The sequence below is a fragment of the Podarcis erhardii genome, assembly GCF_964252035.2.
Source record: "Podarcis erhardii genome assembly, chromosome: 5".
NCBI lineage: Eukaryota > Metazoa > Chordata > Lepidosauria > Squamata > Lacertidae > Podarcis > Podarcis erhardii.
This window is the reverse complement of record NC_138509.1, coordinates 10,362,108-10,386,824: the sequence shown is the minus strand read 5'-3', so window position 1 is coordinate 10,386,824 and position 24,717 is coordinate 10,362,108. Positions and strand designations below refer to the sequence as shown.

Here is a 24,717-nt window from a genome sequence, read left to right as displayed (position 1 = left end):
CGGACTTGCTCAGCGTCCTCGAAAAAAAAGCGCACGGCCTCCAATTGGACTGGTCCCCTGGCTGGAGCAGTACAGCCCCCACCGCTCTGTCTGACTCGTCTGTCTCCAGCCTCATTGGCTTCTGCAAATCCACGTGCAAGAGCTGCTCTTCCGAAGCGAATGCCCTCTTTAGATTTTCAAAGGATTGCTGAGCTTCTTCTGTCCATACAAACTTTCTTTTGCTGCTGAGACAATCGGTGATGGGTGCGGTTAAGTGGGCAAAGTTCTTGATGAACTTCCTATAGAAGTTTCCAAACCCTAGGAACCTCTGCACGTCCTTCCGGTTCTTGGGGGTTTTCCATTCCAGCACCGCCTGTACCTTGCTTGGGTCCATGGCTAAGCCCTTGTCCGACAATCTGTATCCCAGGAACTCGACCTCTCAGGCATGGAATTGGCACTTCTCCAGTTTGACCCACAACTGGTGCTCCTGCAGCCTCTTTAGCACTTCCCTGACGTCCTTAACATGCTGCTCTTGGTTCTCCGAGTAGATCAGCACGTCATCTAGAAAGGCCACGCAATTCTTGTACAGCAGGGACCCCAGCACGTGGTGCATGAAGCTTTGAAAACAGGCGGAGCCCGATTGTAATCCAAAAGGCATAACCAAATACTCAAAGGCCCCCAGAGGGGTGAACATGGTGGTTTTCCATTCATCCCCCTACCTCATCCTGATCAAATTGTACGCTCCCCAAAGGTCCAGCTTGGCAAAAATTTTCCCCTTCCTTACCCTGGTTAAAATATCGTCAATCCTGGGCATTGGGAAGGTCACGGGTTCCGATACCAGGTTTAACCCCCTATAGTCCACTACAAGCCTGGGCTGATTTGTGTCCTTTTTGTCCACAAAGAACACCGGACTGCCCCCCACCGCCCTTGATTCCCTTATGAAACCCCTCTTCAGGTTCTTGTCAATAAATTCCTGCAACTCCCTGTCCAACATGGCGTACAGATTACCCACTGGTAGCTGAGCCCCTGGGAGTAGATTAATTTGACAATCAAATGGCCTATGGGGGGGTAGCCTATCAGCCTCCTTCTCACTGAAGACCTCGTTCATGTCTGCGTATTGCGGTGGTACTTCCCCTTTTTTCCCCACCGCCATCCCTGCCACCCTGGCTACGGCCATCCTCGGGGTTCACCCCCCCCCCGTGGCAGTGTTCCACGCAGTAAGCTGACCCAAACGAGACTGTCCGCTGGTGCCATCCCACAACTGGATCATGCAGCGCCAGCCAGCTCATCCCTAGTATGATGGGCGGTCCTGCCAGTGTGGCAACGTGAAAGGCAATGGTCTCAGTGTGTCTGGATACCCTCATTTTCAAGGGAGGAGTCTGGTGGGTCACCCCCCCAGTAGTTCTCTGCCATCAATGGTCGTTACTTGTAAGGGGTGCTCTAGAGGTAACACGTGGAGCTGGTGCTCTAATGCAAAGTCTCTGCTAAAAAAGTTGCAAGAACTGCCTGAATCCAGCAGTGCCTTGACCTTGATTGGGTGTCCGTTGGGGAGTTCTAGCACCACCTCTATGGCGATGGCTGCTCTGGGAGGGTCTGGTTTGGGCACTTTTATTGGTTGCTCGCCTGGCTGCAGTGCCCGCCCTTCAGCAGCCAAGCATTCGCGTTTCCCTGCTCTTTATTGTTCTCCTCCTCCACACTCCCTGCTGCCTCCACCATTCCTTGCCATGCCTTTCTCTGAGGGCAGACCCTAGCAAAGTGTCCTGGCTGTTGGCAGAGAAAACACTTCTTGGTTGCCTTCCCCTCCTTGCGAACCTCGCTGGAGTTTGAAACCCCGCGCGCGCCTCCAATCTCCATTGGCTCCGCCGGCTGGGAAGGTTGCTCAGGCATTTCTGGAATGCTGTTGTCATGCCAACGCTCCGTTCTCCATTCCTGCCTCTCCAGGGCGCGCGCCTCTTGGCGTACTCCAATCGCAAGATATGACGTACCACAATTCACTCAAAAAAGGTGCCAAACGGTTGCAAATGCTCCCCTGAAAGATTTTACGGTTGAAACAGAAGGCTTTTTATCGCAGACGTTCTCCAATTCACTGAAAACAAAAGGCTTTTTACCGCAGGAAAAGAAAGCAGCCCTCGATAGCAGAAAAAGATTTTTTTGAAAAAATCCCTAAGCCCCGGGGGTCACAATTTATGCAAAAATCTGATGTTCTCCAATTCACTCAAAAATGGTGCCAGACGGTTGCAAATGCTCCCCTGAAAGATTTTACGGTCGAAACAGAAGGCTTTTTATCACAGGAAAAGAAAGCAGCCCTCGACAACTTAACCGGGAGAAAAAGATTTTTTTGAAAAAATCCCTAACCCCCGGGGTCACAATTTCATCAAAAATCTGACGTTCTCCAATTCACTCAAAAATGGTGCCAAACAGTTGCAAATGCTCCCCTGAAAGATTTTGCGGTCTAAAGACAAGAAATCAGCCCTCGACAACTAAACCGGAAGTTCGGTCCACTCAAAAATGGAACCAAACGGTTGGAAATGCTCCCCTGAGAGGTTCGGTGGTCGAAACAAAAGGCTTTTTACCGCAGGAAAAGAAAGCAGCGCTCGACAAATTAACTGGCAGAAAAAGGTTTTTTTGAAAAAATCCCTAAGCCCCGGGGTCACGATTTCTATAAAAATCTGACGTTCTCCAATGCACTGAAAAATGGTGCCAGACGGTTGGAAATGCTCCCCTGAGAGGTTCGGCGGTCGAAACAAAAGGCTTTTTACCGCAGGAAAAGAAAGCAGCCCTCGATAACTTAACCGGCAGAAAAAGATTTTTTTGAAAAAATCCCTAAGCCCCGGGGTCACAATTTATGCAAAAATCTGATGTTCTCCAATTCACTCAAAAATGGTGCCAGACGGTTGGAAATGCTCCCCTGAAAGATTTTACGGTCGAAACAGGTGGCTTTTTATCACAGGAAAAGAAAGCAGCCCTCGACAACTTAACCAGGAGAAAAAGATTTTTTTGAAAAAATCCCTAACCCCCGGGGTCACAATTTCATCAAAAATCTGACGTTCTCCAATTCACTCAAAAATGGTGCCAAACAGTTGCAAATGCTCCCCTGAAAGATTTTGCGGTCTAAAGACAAGAAATCAGCCCTCGACAACTAAACCGGCAGTTCGGTCCACTCAAAAATGGAACCAAACGGTTGAAGATGCTCTCCTGAGAGGTTCGGCGGTCGAAAAAGAAGGCTTTTTATCGCAGGAAAAGAAATCAGCCCTCGACAAATTAACTGGCAGAAAAAGGTTTTTTTGAAAAAATCCCTAAGCCCCGGGGTCACGATTTCTATAAAAATCTGACGTTCTCCAATTCACTAAAAAATGGAACCAAACGGTTGCAGATGCTCTCCTGAGAGGTTCGGCGGTGGAAAAAGAAGGCTTTTTATCGCAGGAAAAGAAATCAGCCCTCGACAAATTAACTGGCCGAAAAAGGTTTTTTTGAAAAAATCCCTAAGCCCCGGGGTCACGATTTCTATAAAAACCTGACGTTCTCCAATTCACTGAAAAATGGTGCCAGACGGTTGGAAATGCTCCCCTGAGAGGTTCGGCGGTCGAAACAAAAGGCTTTTTACCGCAGGAAAAGAAAGCAGCCCTCGACAAATTAACCGGCAGAAAAATATTTTTTTGAAAAAATCCCTCAGCCCCAGGGTCACGATTTTTATACAAATCTGACGTTCTCCAATTCACTCAAAAATGGTGCCAGACAGTCGCAAATGCTCCCGAGTAGTGTCAACAAGAGGGTGCTAATTTAGTTTTCCATGAAGGAAAAGAATAAATAATCTTGCCATTTCATTTCACATGGGAAGCAACATCTTTGGAGACTCAAGGCTGTCTAGATCTACCAGGTAGCAAGAGAAACACATTGTAGTCTGAGTAAGAGGAAAGCAATCGGCAGGCACTTGTCATTTGACGACTTACAGGAGAGTTAAAAACCAAACTAAAACCTCAAAGTGCACAAAAAGCTTTATTTACATACAAAAATACAGACATGGGTATTCAGGTGTTTTTTGTATTTCATAAAAACCAACATTAATAGACAAATCAGTGCAAGTAAGTTATTTTTTTGTAATTAAACTATTCAAAGCACAGACTTGTGAAATTAGAAATAAAACAGGAATTGTGTGATGCAACAATTTCGCTCATTTTTGCACCATCCTGGAAATCAAGTCTTCACAGATTTTTGTGAGTTCGTTGTTTTCCTTTGTCTGTTAAAAGAGAAGAAGTATCAGAGACTGTAGGAGCTGCACAAATATTCAGAAAAGTCACACATATTTTTACAGATTAGAATAGTTTGCACAGTGGGCCTCATTTTTAAGTAGCAAAATGCAAGGAGAAGCCTGAGAGGTGTTTGTGTCTGGAATACACAAATCACAGCATTCTTGTTTCATTTCAGGGATCTCAGCTGGAGCTAATGAGTAGCCCGGATGAGATGCAATTTGGGTCCAGCAGATTTTCATATAACATGGACTTCAGGTGTTTTGCAGGTATGGATTTAATTTGCAAGCGGCAAAGCCTTTGGAAGGCGGCCCCTCCACTCCTCTGCTTGAACCACCACTAACAGTCCCAAGCTCCAATGAGAATTTAAGACTGACCTTTTGCTCAAGGCTGCTCTCTAGCGACTGGGCTCTCATCTGTTCTTTGCGCAAACTGGCTTGGAGTGCTGCCTCTTCGGCTTTGGCTTTGCTTCGTACTTGGGCAATCTCTTCATTTGCCCTGTCAAAAAGACATTCAGGCATATTAGCTTTACTTAAATGCACCGCAATCTGAAGGACGGCCAGATTTCAACACCTCATTACTCACCGGCATAGCTTTTCTTCTGCGTGGGCTTTCAATGCTTGATATTTCTGTTCCTCCTTCTTAAGTCTTGTATTGTAATCCTCAACACATTTTTTCAAAGCCTCTTCATTCTAGAAGGGGAGAAAAAAAAAAAACCCAGGCCATTTCAGAGGGGAGAGGACCTCTTAAAATAATTGTGAGGGCAAGAACAAATCTTGATCTGTGAAAAAGTAGAATCACTCTACACAAACACCACAAATTACACATTCAGCAAAATTCTGTTAAAACCTCTACAAGTGCATTGTAATATAGAAAGCTATACTGTTTGTACAGTGGTACCTCAGGTTACATACACTTCAGGTTACAGCCTCCGCTAACCCAGAAATAGTGCTTCAGGTTAAGAACAGTTTCAGGTTAAGTACAGACCTCCAGAACGAATTAAGTACTTAACCCGAGGTACCACTGTATTCAGAAGAAAACAGGTTGAATGCATGTATGCCACCTGTGCTATATCAAGTAATAACACTTTAAGACATTTGCGATAACAGGGAACCTTCCATACCGTTTCTTCCATACTTAGTTTCCTGTCCAGAACCAACATCTCAGCCAATACTACATTTAGCACCAATGAAGCTCATCTAGCATTATTGATGTATGTTCCTTTAAAGGAGTGATTGGCAATGTAGCACCTGCGGGTGTCCTTGTTTGTTTTTCTGGTTTGTTTTTAAGAATAGTTTGGGAGGAGTTGTATGGGGGTGTGGGTAGAAGAGCAGCCCTTCATCCATAGAGGGTTTTTACTAAAATATGCTCTGTGTGTGGTTAAGGGAAATGCACTTGGGCGGGGAGGGGGAGTTGTGTGTGGGGGGGGAGGTTGCTGTGTGGTCTGTACGCATCATCTGCACAAGAGAGGGAGAAATGCAGGTGCAGCTTTTTCTGTATTGGCGTAAGAAAAATCTATGGATGAAGAGCAGTAAACTAACTAAATAATAGTGGCCACCTTGTATATTGTTCCTGGTACTGAGAAATGCTCTGTATTAGACAGCAAGTGTGTGTGTGTGTGTGTGTGTGTGTGTGTGTGTGTGTGTGTGAGAGAGAGAGAGAGAGAGAGAGAGAGAGAGAGAGAGATTTTGTATAATCCCCACAATTACGACGAGCAGGACATAAGCAACTTCCCATGTCAAACATGAGGCTGCCTGGGATTGGGAAAGCAGCGATGACTGCAGTACAATGGTACCTCGGGTTACATGCGCTTCAGGTTACAGACTCCGCTAACCCAGAAATAGTGCTTCAGGTTAAGAACTTTGCTTCAGGATGAGAACAGAAATCGTGCTCCGGCGGTGCGGCGGCAGGAGGCCCCATTAGCTGAAATGGTGCTTCAGGTTAAGAACCGTTTAAGGTTAAGAACAGACCTCTAGAACAAATTAACTACTTAACCAGAGGTACCACTGTATCTCCAGTTTTCTTATGCTACCCCCCATCCAGCTCTGGTCCAAAAAGGTTGGAGACTGCTGCTTTACATTTTACTCTGCAATTATTTTGATGTTCATAGTAGTAAATGAATTTATTTTCAACCAAAGATGAACCACGCTTGCCAAGTCCCCCCCCCCCAGTAATTACAATACAGTGCAGTCTTCCTAACAGGATATCAAAATAGCATGCCTCCACAGTTATAGTTGTTACATACGTGTTGAAATGTAATGTGTAATCAGGGATGCACATTGGCTTTGCAGGCTTAAAAGTTGCAAAAGTGGGTGTGGTGTTTAACCACTCCTTGTGATTATGTTTGTACAGGGGGGTGGAAATGGTTAATGTAGATTGACCAATGAGAAAGCTCAGAGGCGGAGCCTACCTGGTTTTGAGGCTCAGGCCAGGGGTTTTACTACTGGGAGATAGAGTCAGACAGAGCCAGTGAAAGTCGAACATAGCGGTTGTGACAGATAGAGACAGGGATAGAACTGAGAGAGAAGAGTGTGACAGTGAGATAGTGCCACATCTAATTAAGGGCGCACATTTGAGAAACCGTTCTGAACGTATTTAAAACTTGTTTGTTCTTCAATAAACTTTAATCTTCATTGTTGACTTTACAACCTGACTGAGACTCAGAATTTCACCCGAAGAAACCTGGTTGGTGGCAGCGGAAGAATAAAGCAGTGGTGTACAGGTCAACAGTCCGTGAAACGACTGGGGGCTCTGTAAGAAAGCCAAAGTGGGAGACCCGTGTTTAAAGAAACAAGAAACTTAAGTGGCTGGCCGAGTTAGAAATGCTCACTTTCTGATATCCTTCTATTGCCTCCTTCTGCTTTTCAAATCGTTTGAAGAGCTCAGACAATGATTTTTCCACAGAATTCAGATCAGAGCTAATCTGCCGTTTTTCATCCAGTACTTTCTGCAGTTCTTTCTGGGCAAGCTCCTTTTCTTTCTGGGAATTCTCTAGAGAAACAGATAGATACAAATGAAATGCACTGCTTGCTCTCTAGGATCCAAAACAGACAACAGTCTAGAGATCTTTGTGTAGAAGTGCCCCATTACCCCCATGTCTTAGGAAAGGCAGTTTTCAAGTAACCTCAAGAAAGGCTGCAGATATTCAGAAATGTCAGATATAGATTCCATGGTGCAGAATTTAGGACACAATGTGCAACAAAATAGAACAGGGTTTCTGAAACTCAGGTCTCCAGCTGTTTTTGAACTACAACTCCCATCATCCTGAGCTAGCAAGACCAGTGATCGGGGTGATGGGAAATGTAGTCCAAAAATAGCTGGAGACCCAGTTTTCAAGAAACCCTGCATTGTTTGAACAGCTTCCTCTTAAGTTCATATTCAAATAATGCATATAAAACTGGCTTCTGTCAGCAGCTAGGCCTCACTAGTTTTCAGTGTCTTAAGAGGACAATTAGCCTATAATAATGAAATATACAAATTAATGCTGTCCCTTAGAAGAGTGGGTGAACCACATGTTCCTGGACTCCAATTCCCATTATCCCTGACCATTTGCCATGCTGTCTAGGGCTAATGGAAGCTAGAGTCCGGCAACATCTGGAGGGTCAGATTCCCCACCGTGTCCTAGTTCAAGTTCAAGTTTATTAATAGAAGCAGCCACTATGGAACAATCATCTTAACACTTAGATTGAACTATTTCCTGTGGATGTGAGACTTAATCTGTAACATAAAAGATTTTCCTAGTATGTTTTTGATGCCATGTAGATGATTGCATACCACATTTTCTTTTAGTTATGTATTTCTCGGAAACAACACTTTGGTTTTTTAAAAAATATATATACAGTGGTGCCTCGCAAGACGAAATTAATCCGTTCCGTGAGGCTCTTCGCATAGCGTTTTTTTTGTCTTGCGAAGCAAGCCCATTGACAGCTTAGCGGATTAGCGGTTTTTAGCGGATCAGCTGATAAGCAGCTTAGGGCTTAGGAAAAGGGGGGAAAAAGGGAAAAAACCCCGCAGGAACTCGCAAGACATTTTCGTCTTGCGAAGCAAGCCCATAGGGAAATTCGTTTTGCGAAGCGCCTCCCTTTCGTCTAGCGGGTTTTCCGTCTTGCGAGGCGTTCGTCTTGCGGGGCACCACTGTATACCAAAGACTGACAGTCAATTTCTTCCAAATTAAGCTGATGGGCTAAACAAGCCTCTCTCAAACATGCCCCCCCCCAGATGTTGGACTACAACTTCCTTCATCCCTGACTGCTCTTGATAGCTAGGGATGATGGAAGCTATACATCTGGGGGACCATGCTTGAGAAAGACTGGGCTAAGCCAATATCAAGTAATCTCTAATCTCTACTGCTGTCCCATACTTCTGTGATTCTCAATTCCTGTACTTTCCTAGTCTTTTTGAAAAGTTTGGCAAGAATGAAGCTGAAGACTCTCAAAACATGTCTTTGGAGTAGGAATACACGATGGTAGAGCACACGCTTTGCACACAAAGTTTCCAAGGTTGAATCCCTCAGTTGTAGCAGGCCTCAAAAAACAAACAAAAAAACCACCCCAAGAACAACAACTCACATCTGGATGGGAGCCTTTGAAAGCTGCTGGTAGTCAGCATATACAGTGGTGCCCCGCAAGAGGAATGCCTCGCAATACGAAAGGGTTTTCCATTTTTCGAGGCGCTTTGCAAGACGAATTTCCCTATGGGCTTGCTTCGCAAGACGAAAACGTCTTGCGAGTCTTTTCCCATTTCCCCCCTTTTTCTAAGCCGCTAATCCGCTAATAGCGCTAATCCGCTAATAGGGATGCTTCGCAAGACGAAAAAACTGCTAGACGAAGAGACTCGCGGAACGGATTATTTTCGTCTTGCGAAGCACCACTGTAGTTCTGGCCAGATACAACAGCGGTATGATTCAGTACAAAGCACCCCTGCCCGTCTTCATGCTTTTGTAATTTGTACTTACCCATCACTTGTGCTACGGTAACTTCAAACTCCGCAACAATTGTTCTAAAAGAGAGAAAGAGCTTATTTTAATATGTATAGCAAGAAAGATTATAGGATTTTGCCAGAGTCCCAGTTCCTGGCACTAATGACCCAGAACACTAAGCTTCCTACTTGAAGAAAGGCCATCTTGCACTGCGTGGCTCTTCCTATTTTTCTGTTATTTTTAATTGCATTTTTTTTTTATCTCCACTGTAGTGGTAGTGGTGACAGTTCCCTCACCTTTTGAGGTAAGCCGTAAATAAAAATAATTTGCCCCTCCTAACAAAGATGGTCTTAATAAAGTTAGGCAACTCATGGAGGATCTAGACCAAAACAGGTGTTTCCCTTGGCAATAATGAAACATGGCCCGCCTGAAATCCTGGAAAGTAGTTGCCAGTCAGTGCAGAAGATCCTGGGCAAGATGGACCAATGCCCTGACTCAAAGTTACAGTGGTGCCTCGCAAGACGAAAAGAATCCGTTCCGCGAGTCTCTTCGTCTAGCGGTTTTTTCGTCTTGCGAAGCAAGCCCATTGACGGCTTAGCGGATTAGCGCTATTAGCGGCTTAGCGGATAAGCAGATAAGCGGCTTAGAAAAAGGGGGGGGGAGGAAAAAACCCCCGCAGGAACTCGCAAGACATTTTCGTCTTGCAAAGCAAGCCCATAGGAAATTTGTTTTGCGAAGCACCTCCAAAACGGAAAACCCTTTCGTCTAGCGGGTTTTCCGTCTTGCGAGGTGTTCGTCTTGCGGGGCACCACTGTACTTGAATAATTAGCAAAGCTTCAGCAGCACAGGACCATAGCTGTCAACCATCCCTTATTTGGTGGGAAACTCCTTTATCCCAGCGCCGTGTCCCGCTGCTGTCCCTTACTGATGATGTCCCTTAAATTTCCCGGGTTTCATGCTCTCCCGGCTTGGGAGGGAAGCAGCGGCTCGGGATCCTCCGCTGTGAGAGAGCGTGTGTTGGCGCCGTCGTCCTGGCGCGAGGAGTACCATTGGCCCTTCCCCGCCCGAGAGGGGGAAGGGAGGGAGACTCTCGCCCATGCTGCCCGCAAGCCCGGAGGCGGCAGCGGTGGTGGCAGCTGAGGAGGCGGCCTGAGGGAGGAGGAAAAGGAGGGGACGGGGAGGGATGCAGAAGGGCGGCGCTTCAACGGCTGCGCCGCCGCAGCAACCACCTCATGCCGGATTGACAGCATCTGTCAATCCTACAAGTGAATGTAACTCTTTACAACAGCAAAATCCCTTATTTTGGCTGCTGATCCCTTATTTTCGAGGCTGCTGGTTCCTTATTTTCAAATTTGAAAGTTGACAGCTATGCACAGGACCCCTCCTAGGCCACGATTGCCTTGCTCCAAGGAAGGGCCCCAGCCATTTCTAAGAGTGAGGCTCACAGGGAGCCCGAGGCATGCCCGGCACTTTTGCCGCATCAGAGTTCAACAGCTGAGGTGAAGGAAGTTAGGAGGAATAGCAGCCATGGCAAAGGTGAGGAGGCAGCAATGACAGAGGCGCCTTGGGCAGAACAATCATCCCAGTCAGTCCAACAGGTATCTGGCACTGCCCAAGGAAGAGTCAGATACCAGTTGAAATGGGTCTATATATTTGGTGGTATTTACCGTATTTTTCGCCCCATAGGGCGCACCGGCCCATAGGGCGCACCTAGTTTTTTTGGGGGGAAATAAAGAAAAAAAATTATTTCCCCCCCAGGTGCGGGGCTGGGGCCGGGAAGCCCGAGCTTCCCCCAACCCCAGCCCCCAGAACAGGCTGCTATTCGCAAGCTGTGGGAGAGCTGCGCGAAGCCCGAAGCCTGGGGTGTGCTGAGCTCAGCGCGCCCCAAGCTTCTGGGTGCAGGCAAGCTTCAGCACAGCTCTCCCACGGCTAGCGTATAGCTTCCTGAAGCCTGGAGAGCAAGAGGGGTCGGTGCGCACCGACCCCCCTCGCTCTCCAGGCTTCAGCGAAAGCCTGCATTCGCCCCATAGGACGCACACACATTTCCCCTTCATTTATAGGGCGAAAAATACGGTAAGTCCTGTGAGAAAGCAACCATAGAACATGCTTCTGTATCCCAGTTGTACACCTACCCCATTTCTTTATTTTCCAAATAGATCTTGTGATGCTTCCTTTCCCATTCCAAAGCTTCCATCTCCTTTTCTTGTACCTGAAACCACAGGGTCCCCAAAATGAGAGCGTAACAGTAATGGATGTCACTTTAGATCTGGGCTAGAATCAAAGCAACATGCAGAAAAGTCCTAGGGCTAGACCTCATTCTACCTTAAGGATAACTGTAGCATTTGATAAGCAAGCTTACTCTCTTTTGTATGGGCCCTTTGAGGAAACCATTTATTTATAATCACTCAAGGAAAAAAGCAAAAGCAAATTACACTGGTGGTTTATATTGATCAGGAGCATTAGATGGAACTAATTTGATTAGTGTTCCAAAGATCAGTTTGAAAACTCCCATTGGTAAAGAAAATCTGCAGAAAAGTCTTGCAAGGTGGGCAAATGTTACTGGCCACAAGCTTGTGGCCAGCAGGAAATCAAAAGCCATTCTAAACAGTATCTTTCTAAATAGTATCAACTCAAATATTCCTTCCCATGTTCTCACCTCGGAAGTAAGCTTTTTGATAACTGCGTCCTTCTCAAGTTTAACCCTTTTGATAGCTGTATCCATGTCTTGCTGAGTGTATTTCAACACTTCCACAATGGCTTCAGTAGGCAGCGCAGAAGGCAAAAATGAAATATCCTTAGTGGTTGGAATATCTGGAGAACCTCTGGCCTTAGACAAGAATTTAAAAACACATTTACATGTGGTACTTTTATAATGCATTTTTGTGCTAACAGATACTCTATTTAAGATGCATCAAGCTGAATCAGACAAACCATAGTTCCCTTGATGTCCGTAATTGGTTCATTTGAGTTTAAAATGTAATGCTTCTGATCTCTTTCAGCATGCAAGCCTGAGGTTCACCACGGCTCATTCACACAACAGGAAACCATGATTTCATACTATTTCTGAACTGGGCCAATGTGTTGATCTTTTTTAAAAAAATTACAAACCACCTGTATCTGCAAACTACTGGAGATATTTAAATGGTACTTACCAGATCTGTTGGAGCTCCTAGAAGGTCTAGTCCCAATGACTTTTCTTCAGGTTTAGATGTTTTTATTTCATTGACTGCAATTTCTCTAGATGGTCTAATTTAAAATAAGAAAAAAATACTGAAACAATCCTAAATAGGCTCCAAAATTGAAGAGCACTAAAAATTGAATGCTTACCCATTTCGAACTGCAGGTTCATTAGCACCAGGAGCACTTTTCTCAGGGCTTTCACTGAGCAGTGGATCAAATTTCAAGTACAGAGATTGCTTCCTCAAGACAGATTCTTTAAACTATGGGGAAGGAATTTGTAAGTAAGCGACGTACAGGGACAAGTCAGCCAGCCAAAGATGTGATTGATTGGGGTACAGATCTTCCAAGTTGTATTAAAGATCATCCCACAACCAAGGAAGTTTTGATACAACTATAAAACAACCCAATAAAACTAGATTCTTCTATATCTGTTTTGTGATTTAAGCAGCATATACCGTATTTTTCGCCCCATAGGACGCACCGGCCCATAGGACGCACCAATAAAGGGGGAAAAAAATTATTTTCCCCCCAGGCGCTTGTGGGGCCGGCAGCGGGGAGAAGCGCTCTTCTCCCCGCTGCCCGCCTGCAGACCAGGTCCGGGGACAGCGGGAAGACGCGCTGCGCCTCCCCACTGTCCCTGGAGCTTGCGGGGCTGGCGGCAGGGAGAAGCACGCGTCTCCCCGCCTCCCCCCGACCTTGTGGGGCTGGCGCTGCGGCTCTCCTGAAGCCTGGAGAGCGAGAGGGGTCGGTGCGCACCGACCCCTCTCGCTCTCTAGGCTTCAGCGAAAGCCTGCATTCGCCCCATAGGACGCACACACATTTCCCCTTCATTTTTGGAGGGGGAAAAGTGCGTCCTATAGGGCGAAAAATACGGTAGTTTAACTGGAAGAGAATGGAGACAGGGCAGTGTTTTGCCACAAAGCAAGTTTAGCTCTTGTGTAAATGAGAAAATATACATAACACTGAGTTTATATTGGCAGGTAGACGTTTAGAGCTCTCCTCTGCAATTGCCTTCAGATCCTTAGGAGTATCTACTTCAGCCAAAGTCTCTTCTGCTTGAAAGAAATACCTTTAACTCTCTTTTATAGACTGTTCTAATATAGTAGCTCAATGCTGTAAAAATCTTAAAATCAGTTCACATAATGGTTACTTACTGAGGCCCTTCCAAATTGTTCCAGATAGTCCACTTCAATATTGAGTCCTAGAACTAAGCAAATGTGTTGATAAATGTAGAAAGCAATGGTTTTTATGTTATTAAAACTAGAAGTAGCATGGGCAAAGATAAGATAGTCCTTTCTGGAGATGAGAAGTGCAAGCGCACCTTCCTGCAATTTGTAGTAGCCTGTGCACCTTGTGGGAGTTACTAGGCACAGTTCAGCTCTTTCTACTTTTCATTTATATTTATTTAACTTATGATTTAATCATGAAGGAACAGATAATTCGTCAAAGGTTCAGCTCTAGCATTATTCTGAACACTTTTGGAGTCACATGTGGCTAGATGAGGGATGGGGAGCCTGTGGTCAATTATCAGAATCTGGCAGGCTACAGGTTCCCAGCCCCTCGCTTTACAGGATCCATGGCTGTGCCTGGAACTTCAATGAAAGCTAGAAGCACATATTCGTAAACTACTTAGAAGATTTTTTTTTTTAGAATTAAGCTATATATAAATGAATAAAAAGCTATACTAGGCGTGCGCGGCAAGTGCTTTGCAGAACTTTGAGAATGACGGTAGTCTGTCCTCCAATCAGGGTAGCACATGAAGACAGTCACAATAGTGCTTTATCGACAAGTATTTGCACACTGATTTTTTTTTGGGGGGGGGGCGGATCCTTAAGACAAACTCCTGCAAAGCGGTCTTCATAGGAGGAGAAGATATGATAGCCATCTTCAAATATCTAAAGGGCTGTCACATGGAAGATGGAGCAAGCTTGTTTTCTCCTGCTCCAGAAGTTAGGATGCAAACCAATGGATTATAAGGAGATTCCTACTGATCATCAGGTAAAAGCTGTTCAACAGTGGAAGATGGTGGACTCCCCTTCCTTTGAGGTTTTTAAGGAGAGGCTGGGTGGCCACCTGTCATCTAGCTGAGATTCCTGCATTGCAGTGGGTTGCACTAGGTGACACTCAAAAACTTTATAATAAATCTGGTAATTTGTACTTATGATGTCTGTTTGTGCTCTATGTAATTGCCCCAAGCATGGGAAACAAAATTAGGTATAACTAGGGGGGAGAAATCTGCACAATAATTAGAAGGGCCTAAAAGGTCCATAGTTCCAACTACTCTTACCTTCTGAGGGTGATCGGAACTCTTCGTTTTCTGTATCTGCAACCTGGTTGTTTTCATGCATTACTGTGGCAGGCCTTTCACAAGAAGGCTGGAGCAAAAAGCCATCTCCAGGCAACTCTCCATTTAAAGACAAGTTACCCTAAGAAGCAAAGTTTAAAGAAAATATTCCTTAAATTGGAGAGATGAAATAAATCGCACAGTAGTGTAATTGCTCCTCTTCACTTTACTGAGTAACTTGGGGCAGAGGACCAAGTTCTCAAAAATCAATAAACACATTTTAAAAAGTCATTTTGCCATTGCAGACGGCTGCTTTTTTGTATGTAAGTAGTGTTACATTGGGACGCGGGTGGCGCTGTGGGTAAAACCTCAGCGCCTAGGACTTGCCGATCGCATGGTCGAATCCCCGCGGCGGGGTGAGCTCCCGTCTTCGGTCCCAGCTCCTGCCCACCTAGCAGTTTGAAAGCACGTCAAAGTGCAAGTAGATAAATAGGTACTGCTTTCTAGCGGGAAGGTAAACGGCGTTTCCGTGTGCTGCTCTGGTGCCGGTTCGCCGGAGCAACTTTGTCACGCTGGCCACGTGACCCGGAAGTGTCTCCGGACAGCGCTGGCTCCCGGCCTCTCGAGTGAGATGAGTGCACAACCCTAGAGTCTGTCAAGACTGGCCCGTACGGGCAGGGGTACCTTTACCTTTACCGTTTTAATGTTACATTAAAAAGTGTTTGTCTTCCGCAAGGTTGTTATATTAGCAATATTATTGCTTTCCCTTGAATTCTGGAACTTGATTACAAGGTCTTTAAGATCATGGATTTATTATTCAAATACCACAAGTCTTCTTATAAAAGGTGAATGAACTAATATTAATAAAAACTTTACTATAGCAGTATGGTGACCACTATTATATCGCTGCATCAAATGAGACAAATGACCTACAGGCCTCAGTAGCAGCAGGATTATTCTATTTTGCAAGGCAAAAGTACTTTGTTGCTGACTGTGACTACAACCCTACACCCATTTACCTGGGAATTAGACCACTGGAAGCAATGGAACATACTTCCAAGTAGACAGCATTGTTATTACAGACATAGCCAAAGCTCCGCTTTCCATGAAGTCATACAGAATGCATAAAACTAACATAACTTTAATGCCTTCTAGAGCAAATAATTTTACTTTTGGCATCTGAATGAGGGAAGTGGAGAGGGTGGGGTTTTGCTGTTGTTTAGAAATGCAATACTCCGTTAAGAACAAGAGGAACCATTTATTATTCTAAAAGTACAGAATGTGGTATTCTGTGCAGAATCCTGAGCATCTTAACTTTCCAGAAAGAGGGAAGGATTTCTAGCCATTAAGGCTTCATGGACTTCAAAGTTTATTTTAAAAACACTTAAGAGGTTTTACTACAATCAAGTGGTATTTACATCTGTTAAATAAAATAAATTGCCCAAGTAGTACATCTGTTGAAATCTCAGAAGTATGTTTGTGTTTACTTCAAACGACCAAGACTGAGATAGGCTTTCCTGCTCTGCATAGTTCCAGTTACAGATAGGTAGCCGTGTTGGTCTGCCATGGTCAAAACAAAATAAAAAAATTCCTTCCAGTAGCACCTTAAAGACCAACTGAGTTAGTTCTAGGTATGAGCTTTCGTGTGCATGCACACGAAATCTGAAGAATTTGTGTATATCTGAAGAAGTGTGCATGCTCACGAAAGCTCATACCTAGAACTAACTCAGTTGGTCTTTAAGGTGCTACTGGAAGGAATTTTTTTATTTTGTTCTGCTCTGCATAGTGCCTCTCACTCACCATGACTAGCAAGGGTGATTCAAAACCACCACAAGCATACGCAAAACTTGCCTATGCAGGTGACAGAATTCAGCTTTGAAACTGAATGCTTGTGCAGTTTTGTTTTCCATTTTGGCAAGTATGCACAGCTTTGAGTGCAGGTATAAAAATGTACACAGGGTCATATCATACCATCAAATCCACTGACGGTTCAGCTGGAGTTTCTGCTTCAGCCACACCTTGGTCTTCAGCTATAACCTGCTCATCACTCTCTTTCCTATAGGGAACAAGACAGTATATGTTATAGAACCTGACAGCTAACAAAGCTTGGTTCAACGTGCTTTATAAATAAATTACAGTGGAACCTCGGGTTAAGAACTTAATTCGTTCTGGAGGTCCGTTCTTAACCTGAAACTGTTCTTAACCTGAAGCACCACTTTGGCTAATGGGGCCTCCTGCTGCCGCCACGCGATTTCTGTTCTCATCCTGAAGCAAAGTTCTTAACCCGAGGTAATATTTCTGGGTTAGCAGAGTCTGTAACCTGAAGTGTATGTAACCCGAGGTACCACTGTACCTTCCATAACTTTATAATTCAATTTTGTGCACAAACAGTATAACTTGCGCAATTTCCATCTTGCACAGCAGAAAAGCAGCCAGGTTATTATTTGCACCCCAATCCCACAAATCAATCACATGCAGGGTAGAGAGCTTAAAAGCTCCTCTTGTGCCCCTGGGTTTTCCCCATCACTGAAAGAGCTTTTAAGCTCTCTGCCTTGCTCACTGGGTTCTGGGATGCTCTTGCAGGCGCTCGAATGGTCCTGCAAATCACATGGGAGCATCCCAGAGACCAGTAAGCAAGATGGAGATTTTAAAAGCTCTCTGCCTTACTTGAAAGGTAAGGATGGTCGTGGGGGCAGTTCCAAGGGGGTAGTTACAGTATTGAAGTTTTATATATACACATGCCACCCACAGAACGCAACCCCAATGCAAGATGCAATAGTACTATATTTAGAATACCACCATTTTTAGCAAGAACCTGTCTTGATGTGCAGTACAATCGCTAGTGTCAGACTAAGACCTGGAACACCAGGGTTCAAATCCCCACTTGGCCTTGAAGCACACTGGGTGACCATGGGGCAGTCACTGCCTCTCAGTCTAACATACCTCACAGAGTTGTTGTGGGAGTGATATGTTAACTACAGCACCTTAAGGTCCTTGGAGAAGAACAAGACTGTTTATGAACCCTGTCTTCCTTAAGCATGTTATTAAACAGTTTATAGCTAGTTCTACTACACAGAACTGAGTAGCATGAAAAGATAAGAGAAGCCTGAATAGTTCCAATGTGTGCTGTTTTCTTCCCCTACCTGTCTTGGGTTCTCTAACTTGCTAGTTTTTGGGATTGATATAAAGTTGCAAGCTTTTTTAATTTGTACTATAGTGGTGCCCCGCAAAACGAATGCCTCGCAAGACGAAAGGGTTTTCCGTTTTTTGAGTCGTTCCGCAAGACGAATTTCCCTATGGGCTTGCTTCGCAAGACGAAACGTCTTGCGAGTTTGTTTCCTTTTTCTTAAAGCCGCTAAGCCGCTAATAGCCGTGCTTCGCAAGACGAAAAAACCGCAAGACGAAGAGACTCGCGGAACGGATTAATTTCGTCTTGCGAGGCACCACTGTACTTCATTTCCCAAGCCCAGGACTGCTCCAGATTTAGTGTTAAAATACTTACAATTTCTCACTTAATAGTTCTGCAGCTCCAAAGTCATCTGGTTGATTATGCAACTGTGCTTGAAGAAATTGTGCTTTGGACAAAATACTATCCTCCTGGGTATCTGTTGTGTTAGTTCTGGGCATAGGACACTCAAGGGAATTTTGCATTTTTGAAACACCTCCTAATGGATTGAAGTCAGGATCATCAAATTTACTGCAGTCCAGGCTATAAGATGCTTTGTGGACAGAACTCTTTTTTGCAGTGTTGGTTCTCTCTTCAGCTTCCTCCAGCACTTTGTGAGTTGAAGCTGGTTTCCCAGAAGGAGCCTTCATTTCAGTACCCTTGCCTGGTTTCCTTGGAGATACCTTATTAGTTGCCTTTTCAAGCATATCTGGTTCCAGTTTTATGAACTCAGGTTTTGTTACGTGAACCTCCCCCTCACACTCCAGCAAGATGCTGTTCACTGCTGTGGAATTTTGCCACTCCGATTCCTCAGTCTGAAAAGGTTTTATTTCACCGCAGTTGACATTCTCAGAGCTACAGGATCCTTGCACGTGTTGCGAGGGAGAATTTTGTATGTGGGATATAGACAACGGCTCAGTTTTGCAGACTCCGTTAGAAACTGTTGCCAAATCAGAGCTTAGAAATTGCTTTGTCACATCATTGTTTGCCGATGGGGTTTTGCAACCTGTTTCCTCATCAGATGGATTGTTCTCTGTAGCAGTCTGAGGCAGGCAAACTGCATCAAGAGAATCCCCATCCTGTTTCTCAGCTGCAGCAAACGTTGCCAAAGATGATATTTTCACAAAGTCGTCAGTAGGCAAGTCAGGGATATTTGCTCCTTTGCTTTTTGCTGACATTACATCATCTGAAGAATCAGGATTTACCTTTCCTTCCACCTCTATCTTCTCACTTGCAATATCAGCATCTAGGGTAACTGTTTGTTGACTCCTGTTGAAAGGTAGACCCATCACTAGCTAGTTAATACGGCCTTTGAAGAATAATTAAAATAAAAGGGCCGCATTTGGCACACAGGAAAAGAGACTTTTGTTAGGTGCAGCCCAATGCTTACAAACAGGGCATTTAGTATCCACTTCTGTTTGGCACAAAACTGGAAAATTTATGTCAAACTTAGGTTTTTCAGTGTTTGTCTTCTACATTGTATTCAATGTGGAACTGGAAATGTATACCCCAAAACAAGCTTTTGGACATCTCAAATGCTATATCCACACCTCCAGGAGAGAGTCTTCTATGAGAAGGCATTAAGTAGTGTCCTGCCCAATGCTTCATTTGGTTGAAAGACACTGTATGTGCACCCTAAAAGAAGGCTTTGTGCTGCCCCAAATGCTGCCTCCAGATTTACAGGTAAGTGCCCCAATGCATTCTCTGGGCACAATACACTGCCAAGTATGAGCCCAAGCCAAAATTAGACAAACTATGTCTAAATAAGGAATGGAGGTGTGCACCCCCACAAAACTCTGAATCACGCACTCAGGAGTCAGTTTGTACATATTTTAGCAATTACTGGTATGGAACCATGCGCTTGTCAGTAACTTACACAAAGACTAAGCGTATGGCATCTACACATTCTGGGTTGTGCAGGTATATGATTTGTGGTGGGCTATTATAGGCATAGGTTTACACCATCAACAGTATCTTGAACCTAAACTAAGTGTGGGACTAGACACTACTCACTGCCATCTTGTAGATGACACCCTGGAGAATGACTTCTGCAGACTTAGGTCAATCTTCACATGATATCCACTCAATATTTCTTTTTTTATGCTTCTTTTTTTAAAAAATATTTTCTTGTTTTACAGAAGTATGTGTAATGTCTCTCGTATTTTTTCCATGTAACATTTTTACAAATCACTTTCATTTGTTGAGACATTTGGGGGGGGGAGGGGGGAGTCGGGTGGCGATATTTCTATTTTGCTTAATGTATGTAGGGTTTGGTGTCAGCGTTTCCACTCAATATTTCTAATGCCCAAAAATGTCACCAAGTGGAAGACTCCTTCAGAAATCATGGGCTAATGCAACAATCTGTTCTAGCACTTAAGTCAATGCTGCTGCTCTTAGCTTTGAAGAAGACCAGAAGAAACACTTCCCGTAAAATATCAATTGTCAGCTTCTAGGAAGAAAAAGTCAGTCACCTCTCTCAATGAATCAGAAAAGACAGCTGCAAGAGAGTATTCTAGAGAACAGGGGCAATCATACAACCTTTTCTAGTTTTAATTTTTAAAAAATACATCAAGAGGATCTGATTTACTCACACAGCACTGGATGCAGACAAGACAAAATCCTCTGGGATATCTGTGCAGTCATCTCCTATAACAGGTGTTTCAGGAATCTTCCTTTTATCTGGACTTAGGATTCTGTGAGTCTGAGAATCCCGCATAGGAGTATGAAAAGTTACCTTGGAAGAGAAAGTCACACAGATCACTTGAGCAAGCACACACACACACACAAAAAAAAAACCCCTGAGAGCACACATGCATGCACATCCATGGGTATTGATACCCTTCCTTTCCACTAAGGGGGCCTTCAGGGCAGCTTATAAAATAATAAAGGCATCAATAAAGATGCCCATAAATATGATTGATAAAGAACAGATATTAAGCAACTAGAAGTATTAAAAACTGAACAGAGCTAGTACTAATACAAGTACTAAGCAACAGAGATCCTGTGTTCCTTTACAGTGGATACATTTCAAAGGAATTCTATAATAAGTCCTCCCTCACATTCCAATTGCCGTAAAGGAACACAACCGCCCAACAGGCATGGTGGTAACAGTTGGGGAAATTCTGCGTATCAGTTACAAAGTCTGTCCACTATAGTTATCCCATAATAAAGTGAGACCTGAATATCAAACGCTTGGGCCATGTAATGCCTCTCCATGGTTCCATGTTACACATACTTACAATGAAGACCATTGCCAGTGTATACATTACACTTGCTACTGGTCCATGACCCTTGAAGGGTCAGCTCGCTGTTGTCAGTGCACTTGGTGAAACAAGTATTTGGCACCAAAGAAACCCGTTGGACCAGGCCTTTAACACAGAAAATTATGCTGGACAGTAACAACAGACATACCTTCATAGGCTTCACCATCCCCTTTGGTGGCACATTTTCTTTCTGTGATGGGCGGAGAATAGAAGGTCTGCCTACGACTTCTGGAGATGTGAAAAGTATGGCACAGCTTTCTGCAGCTATGTCATTGCTAGCGTTATCTCCATTCAAGGTATGCAGACTCATTCTAGAAAGGAAAGCAAAAGTGTTAACAACCATAGCCAGGCTGACAATGTTATTTTAATGCAACTGGATACTTCTAGGTGGGAAGCTGTGGTCTCATATGTCAAACCCTGTGGCTCTCCAAGTTATTGGACTCAACTCCTATGGACAGGGATGATGGGAGTTGTAGTCCTGCAAGTACTCAGAAATCCAGTTTCTCATCCGTTCTCTAAAGTGTAGAGCTCTTGTAAACAAAATTCATTGTCACTCAGGTTACCATTAACACTATTCTAAGCCACAATGAAGTATAAGCTTTGCTGCCAAAAGCAATACTGCAAAAACAAGATTAAGCATCTCTTCAAATGTAGGATGTTCTGACTCGGTGCTGTGGCTGAAGGTTTAGGGTGTTTTGAGACACTGGGTGTGGTAGGACTTTTTAAAATCAAGGACATGTATAGATATCACTTACAAGTGAATAAACAAAAAAAAAAAAAAGGAATATCCTGGTGTCCCCACCTCCATAAAAAAAAGTAAGTTAACCAACTTATAGCCAGTTACAGTACAGTGTTCTGAGCTTACAAATTGTAGTAGAGGAAACTTAGCTCCTGGATCAGGAGCATTTCAAGGGAGTCACTAAGGGCGTACAAGAACAAAAAAGAAAGTGGTGGTTTGAAAGGGCACTTAGCCTCCCCATGGCTTTCAAACGCAATCCTAGGAGAAGCTAAACTGGTTCCCTCCTTGTTGTCCTTCTGCCGGCATATGCAAGGGAAGACCACCTTGTTCCAACAGGCTTTTGGGAACAGACTGCTTTTAATGAAAAAGCACTGGCTCCCAGTACATTACTGAGCACAAGTCAAGGTGTTGGTGCTGACCGTTAAAGCCCTAATAGGCCTCGGCCCAGTATACCTGAAGGAGCGTCTCTACCCCCGTTCAGCCCGAACACTGAGGTCCAGCTCCGAGTGCCTTCTGGCGGTTCCCTCACTGCTAGAAGTGAGGTTACAGGGAACCAGGCAGAGGGCCTTCTGGGGAGTGGCGCCAGCCCTGTGTTAAGGAACTATCTTACTTTTAGAAGACACCTGTTAACAACTATCTTACTTTTAGAAGACACCTGAAGGCAGCCCTGTTTAGGGAAGCTTTTAATGTTTGATGTATTTATCATGTTTTTAATATTCTATTGGGAGCCACCCAGAATGCCTGGGGAAACCCAGCAAATGGGTGGGGTCAGGTTCAGATTTAGGTTTGTTGAGGCCCATAGCTACTGAAGGTAATGGGGCCCTTTATAAGTCCAGCTTTCCTTTGTCAACAACCAATTGTCACTGTTTTTTTGTGCTGAATATATGCTATATATCCCCGCAACGGGGTGAGCTTCCGTTACTCGGTCCCAGCTCCTGCCAACCTAGCAGTTCAAAAGCACGTCAAAGTGCAAGTACAGTGCTACCTCGGGTTAAGTATTTAATTTGTTCCGGAGGTCCGTATTTAACCTGAATCTGTCCTTAACCTGAAGCACCACTTTAGCTAATGGGGCCTCCTGCTGCTGCCGCGCCGCTGGAGCACGATTTCTGTTCTCATCCTAAGCAAAGTTCTTAACCTGAAGCACTATTTCTGGGTTAGCGGAGTCTGTAACCTGAAGCGTATGTAACCCGAGGTACCACTGTAGATAAAAAGGTACCGCTCCGGTGGGAAGGTAAAGGCATTTCTGTGCACTGCTCTGGCTCGCCAGAAGGGGCTTAGTCCTGCTGGCCGCATGACCCGGAAGCTGTACACCGGCTCCCTCGGCCACTAAAGCGAGATGAGCACCACCACCCCAGGGTCGGCCATGACTGGACCTAATGGTCAGGAGTCCCTTTACCTAGATAGTAATTTATGGACCTAATAGGTATCTAAACAAAACATGTCTTTTATCATAGTAATTGTTGAACTTATATTTTGGAAATGTACACCCATTTTTTCTCCCTTAATTTTTTTTTGGGGGGAGGGGGGCAAGAGAGTGGGGCCCCAAGCTATAGCTTGTTTAACTTCTATGTAAATTCGGCACTGGGTGGGGTATAAATCATTATCATTACTATAGCATGGCTGTTAACGGTACAACATATTTTTTGCACCTATATGAAGTATTAATGTTCCACTGGTTAAAAAGAGAGAGAGATGCCACCCCCCCGCCCCCGTTTTTAGCCGCTTTCCTTTTCTCTGTAAAGCCACCTTGAGGTAAAAATGCAGGGAATAAAAACGGGACGACGCTAAGGCCTAATAGCCCAAGACGGACCAAGGCAGACAGGCATGCAAGGGAAGGTTCCTCCTTTGGGGGGGGCGCGACCCCCCTCCAGCCGCTTTCCCGTTCCTCACGGCCCTCGCGGCCCCCCCCTCCTTCCGCTGAGGGTCGAAGCCTCCTCCCAAAAACAAGCGGGGGGGGGAGAGGAGACCGAGGGGGGGCCTTTTCCGCCCTCCCCCGCCTTCCCTGAGGGAGAAACCGCCGCCCGTCTCCGCTCACCTGCTGCCGCACAGTCGCCGACCCGAAAGACGCCTATTCGCCAACTGAGGGAACCGCCGCCGCCGCGTTCAAATTTTCAGCGTCGGCCCGCCTCCGCCAATAAAAAAAGCCCATTGCCGCGTGGCGTCACAGGCCACGTGGCCTGCCGCCGGCCAACCAGGAGAGGCGGCGGCGGGCAGGCATGCATGCAAAGCGGTGGAGGCGGAGCTTGGCTAATATTATTAACGCATGCGCACATCCGCCTGCCGTTGCAATTTCCTAAGCTAAGGGCAGGGAACGGGGCGCTTTATATGTCCGGCTGTCCTTTGTCAACAGCGAATCGCCGCTGTTTTGTGTGTTGAACGTAGGCTAAATGTCGAAGCAAAATTTTAAAAATTCCTTCCTTTTTATTTTGTTTCGACTTGGGCAGACCAACACGGCTGCCTACCTGTAACTGGAAAAATGCTATATGGGAATTGATGGACCTAATAGGTATCTAAAGCCATTTGCACATAAGAAAAGATGTATATTATCAAAGTAATTGTTGAGCTGAAATGCAGTTAAGAAGAAGTATATTAATAGTGAAATACAATTAAGAAGAAGTATATTCATAGTGAAATAATTATGAAGCTCAAACTTAAAATGATTTTTTTATTCATAACAAACTCAATAATGCAAACACGTTGGCATTTGGCGATAACAAAAGTTCCTTTAGAAACACAATTTACAAAGGCTCATAATCTAGTCTCTAGAAACTTGGTATAACATGAAATAGCAATAGATGTAAATATATGGTGGAAACTACTAATAATTATAAATAGCTTTATTAACATTAACCAGTCCATGCAGAATGTAGGCACCCTAAATATAGAAACGAGCAAACCAGTGATATTTTAGGGAGCAGGCGGGGCCGATTACTTACATCAT

At 44.7% G+C, this 24,717-nt stretch overlaps 1 protein-coding gene across 3 annotated transcripts; it reads right to left on the bottom strand.

The window, feature by feature from the left end:
* Positions 1-3,956: 3,956 nt before the first annotated feature.
* TACC3 (transforming acidic coiled-coil containing protein 3) lies at positions 3,957-23,901 on the bottom strand. Of its 3 annotated transcripts, none has more exons than XM_081864563.1 (16): positions 23,812-23,901; positions 21,186-21,348; positions 20,366-20,508; positions 18,111-19,043; positions 16,580-16,664; positions 14,612-14,750; positions 13,479-13,531; positions 12,472-12,584; positions 12,297-12,390; positions 11,801-11,971; positions 11,277-11,353; positions 9,181-9,224; positions 7,057-7,217; positions 4,812-4,918; positions 4,604-4,724; positions 3,957-4,216 (listed from the first exon to the last, which is right to left on the bottom strand). In XM_081864563.1, the coding sequence occupies exons 2-16, from the start codon at positions 21,345-21,347 to the stop codon at positions 4,151-4,153; spliced, it is 2,469 nt and encodes an 822-aa protein (XP_081720689.1). In that variant the 5' UTR covers position 21,348; positions 23,812-23,901; the 3' UTR covers positions 3,957-4,150. The 3 variants fall into 3 exon arrangements, with proteins under 3 accessions (XP_081720689.1, XP_081720688.1, XP_081720690.1); XM_081864562.1 differs by lacking the exon at positions 23,812-23,901 and adding an exon at positions 21,903-21,958; XM_081864564.1 differs by lacking the exons at positions 18,111-19,043; positions 23,812-23,901 and adding an exon at positions 21,903-21,958.
* Positions 23,902-24,717: the final 816 nt, after the last annotated feature.

Coding starts and splice junctions, on each gene's coding strand:
- TACC3 (XM_081864562.1), bottom strand. CDS start 21,943: ATGCTCCTGATCCAGGAGCTAAGTTTCCTCTACTACAATTT. Junction 21,349..21,902: donor AGTTTCCTCTACTACAATTT/GTAAGCTCAGAA, acceptor TTTCCTTTCTAG/AATGAGTCTGCATACCTTGA. Junction 9,225..11,276: donor TTGGAAAATAAAGAAATGGG/GTAGGTGTACAA, acceptor TCTCTCTTTTAG/AACAATTGTTGCGGAGTTTG.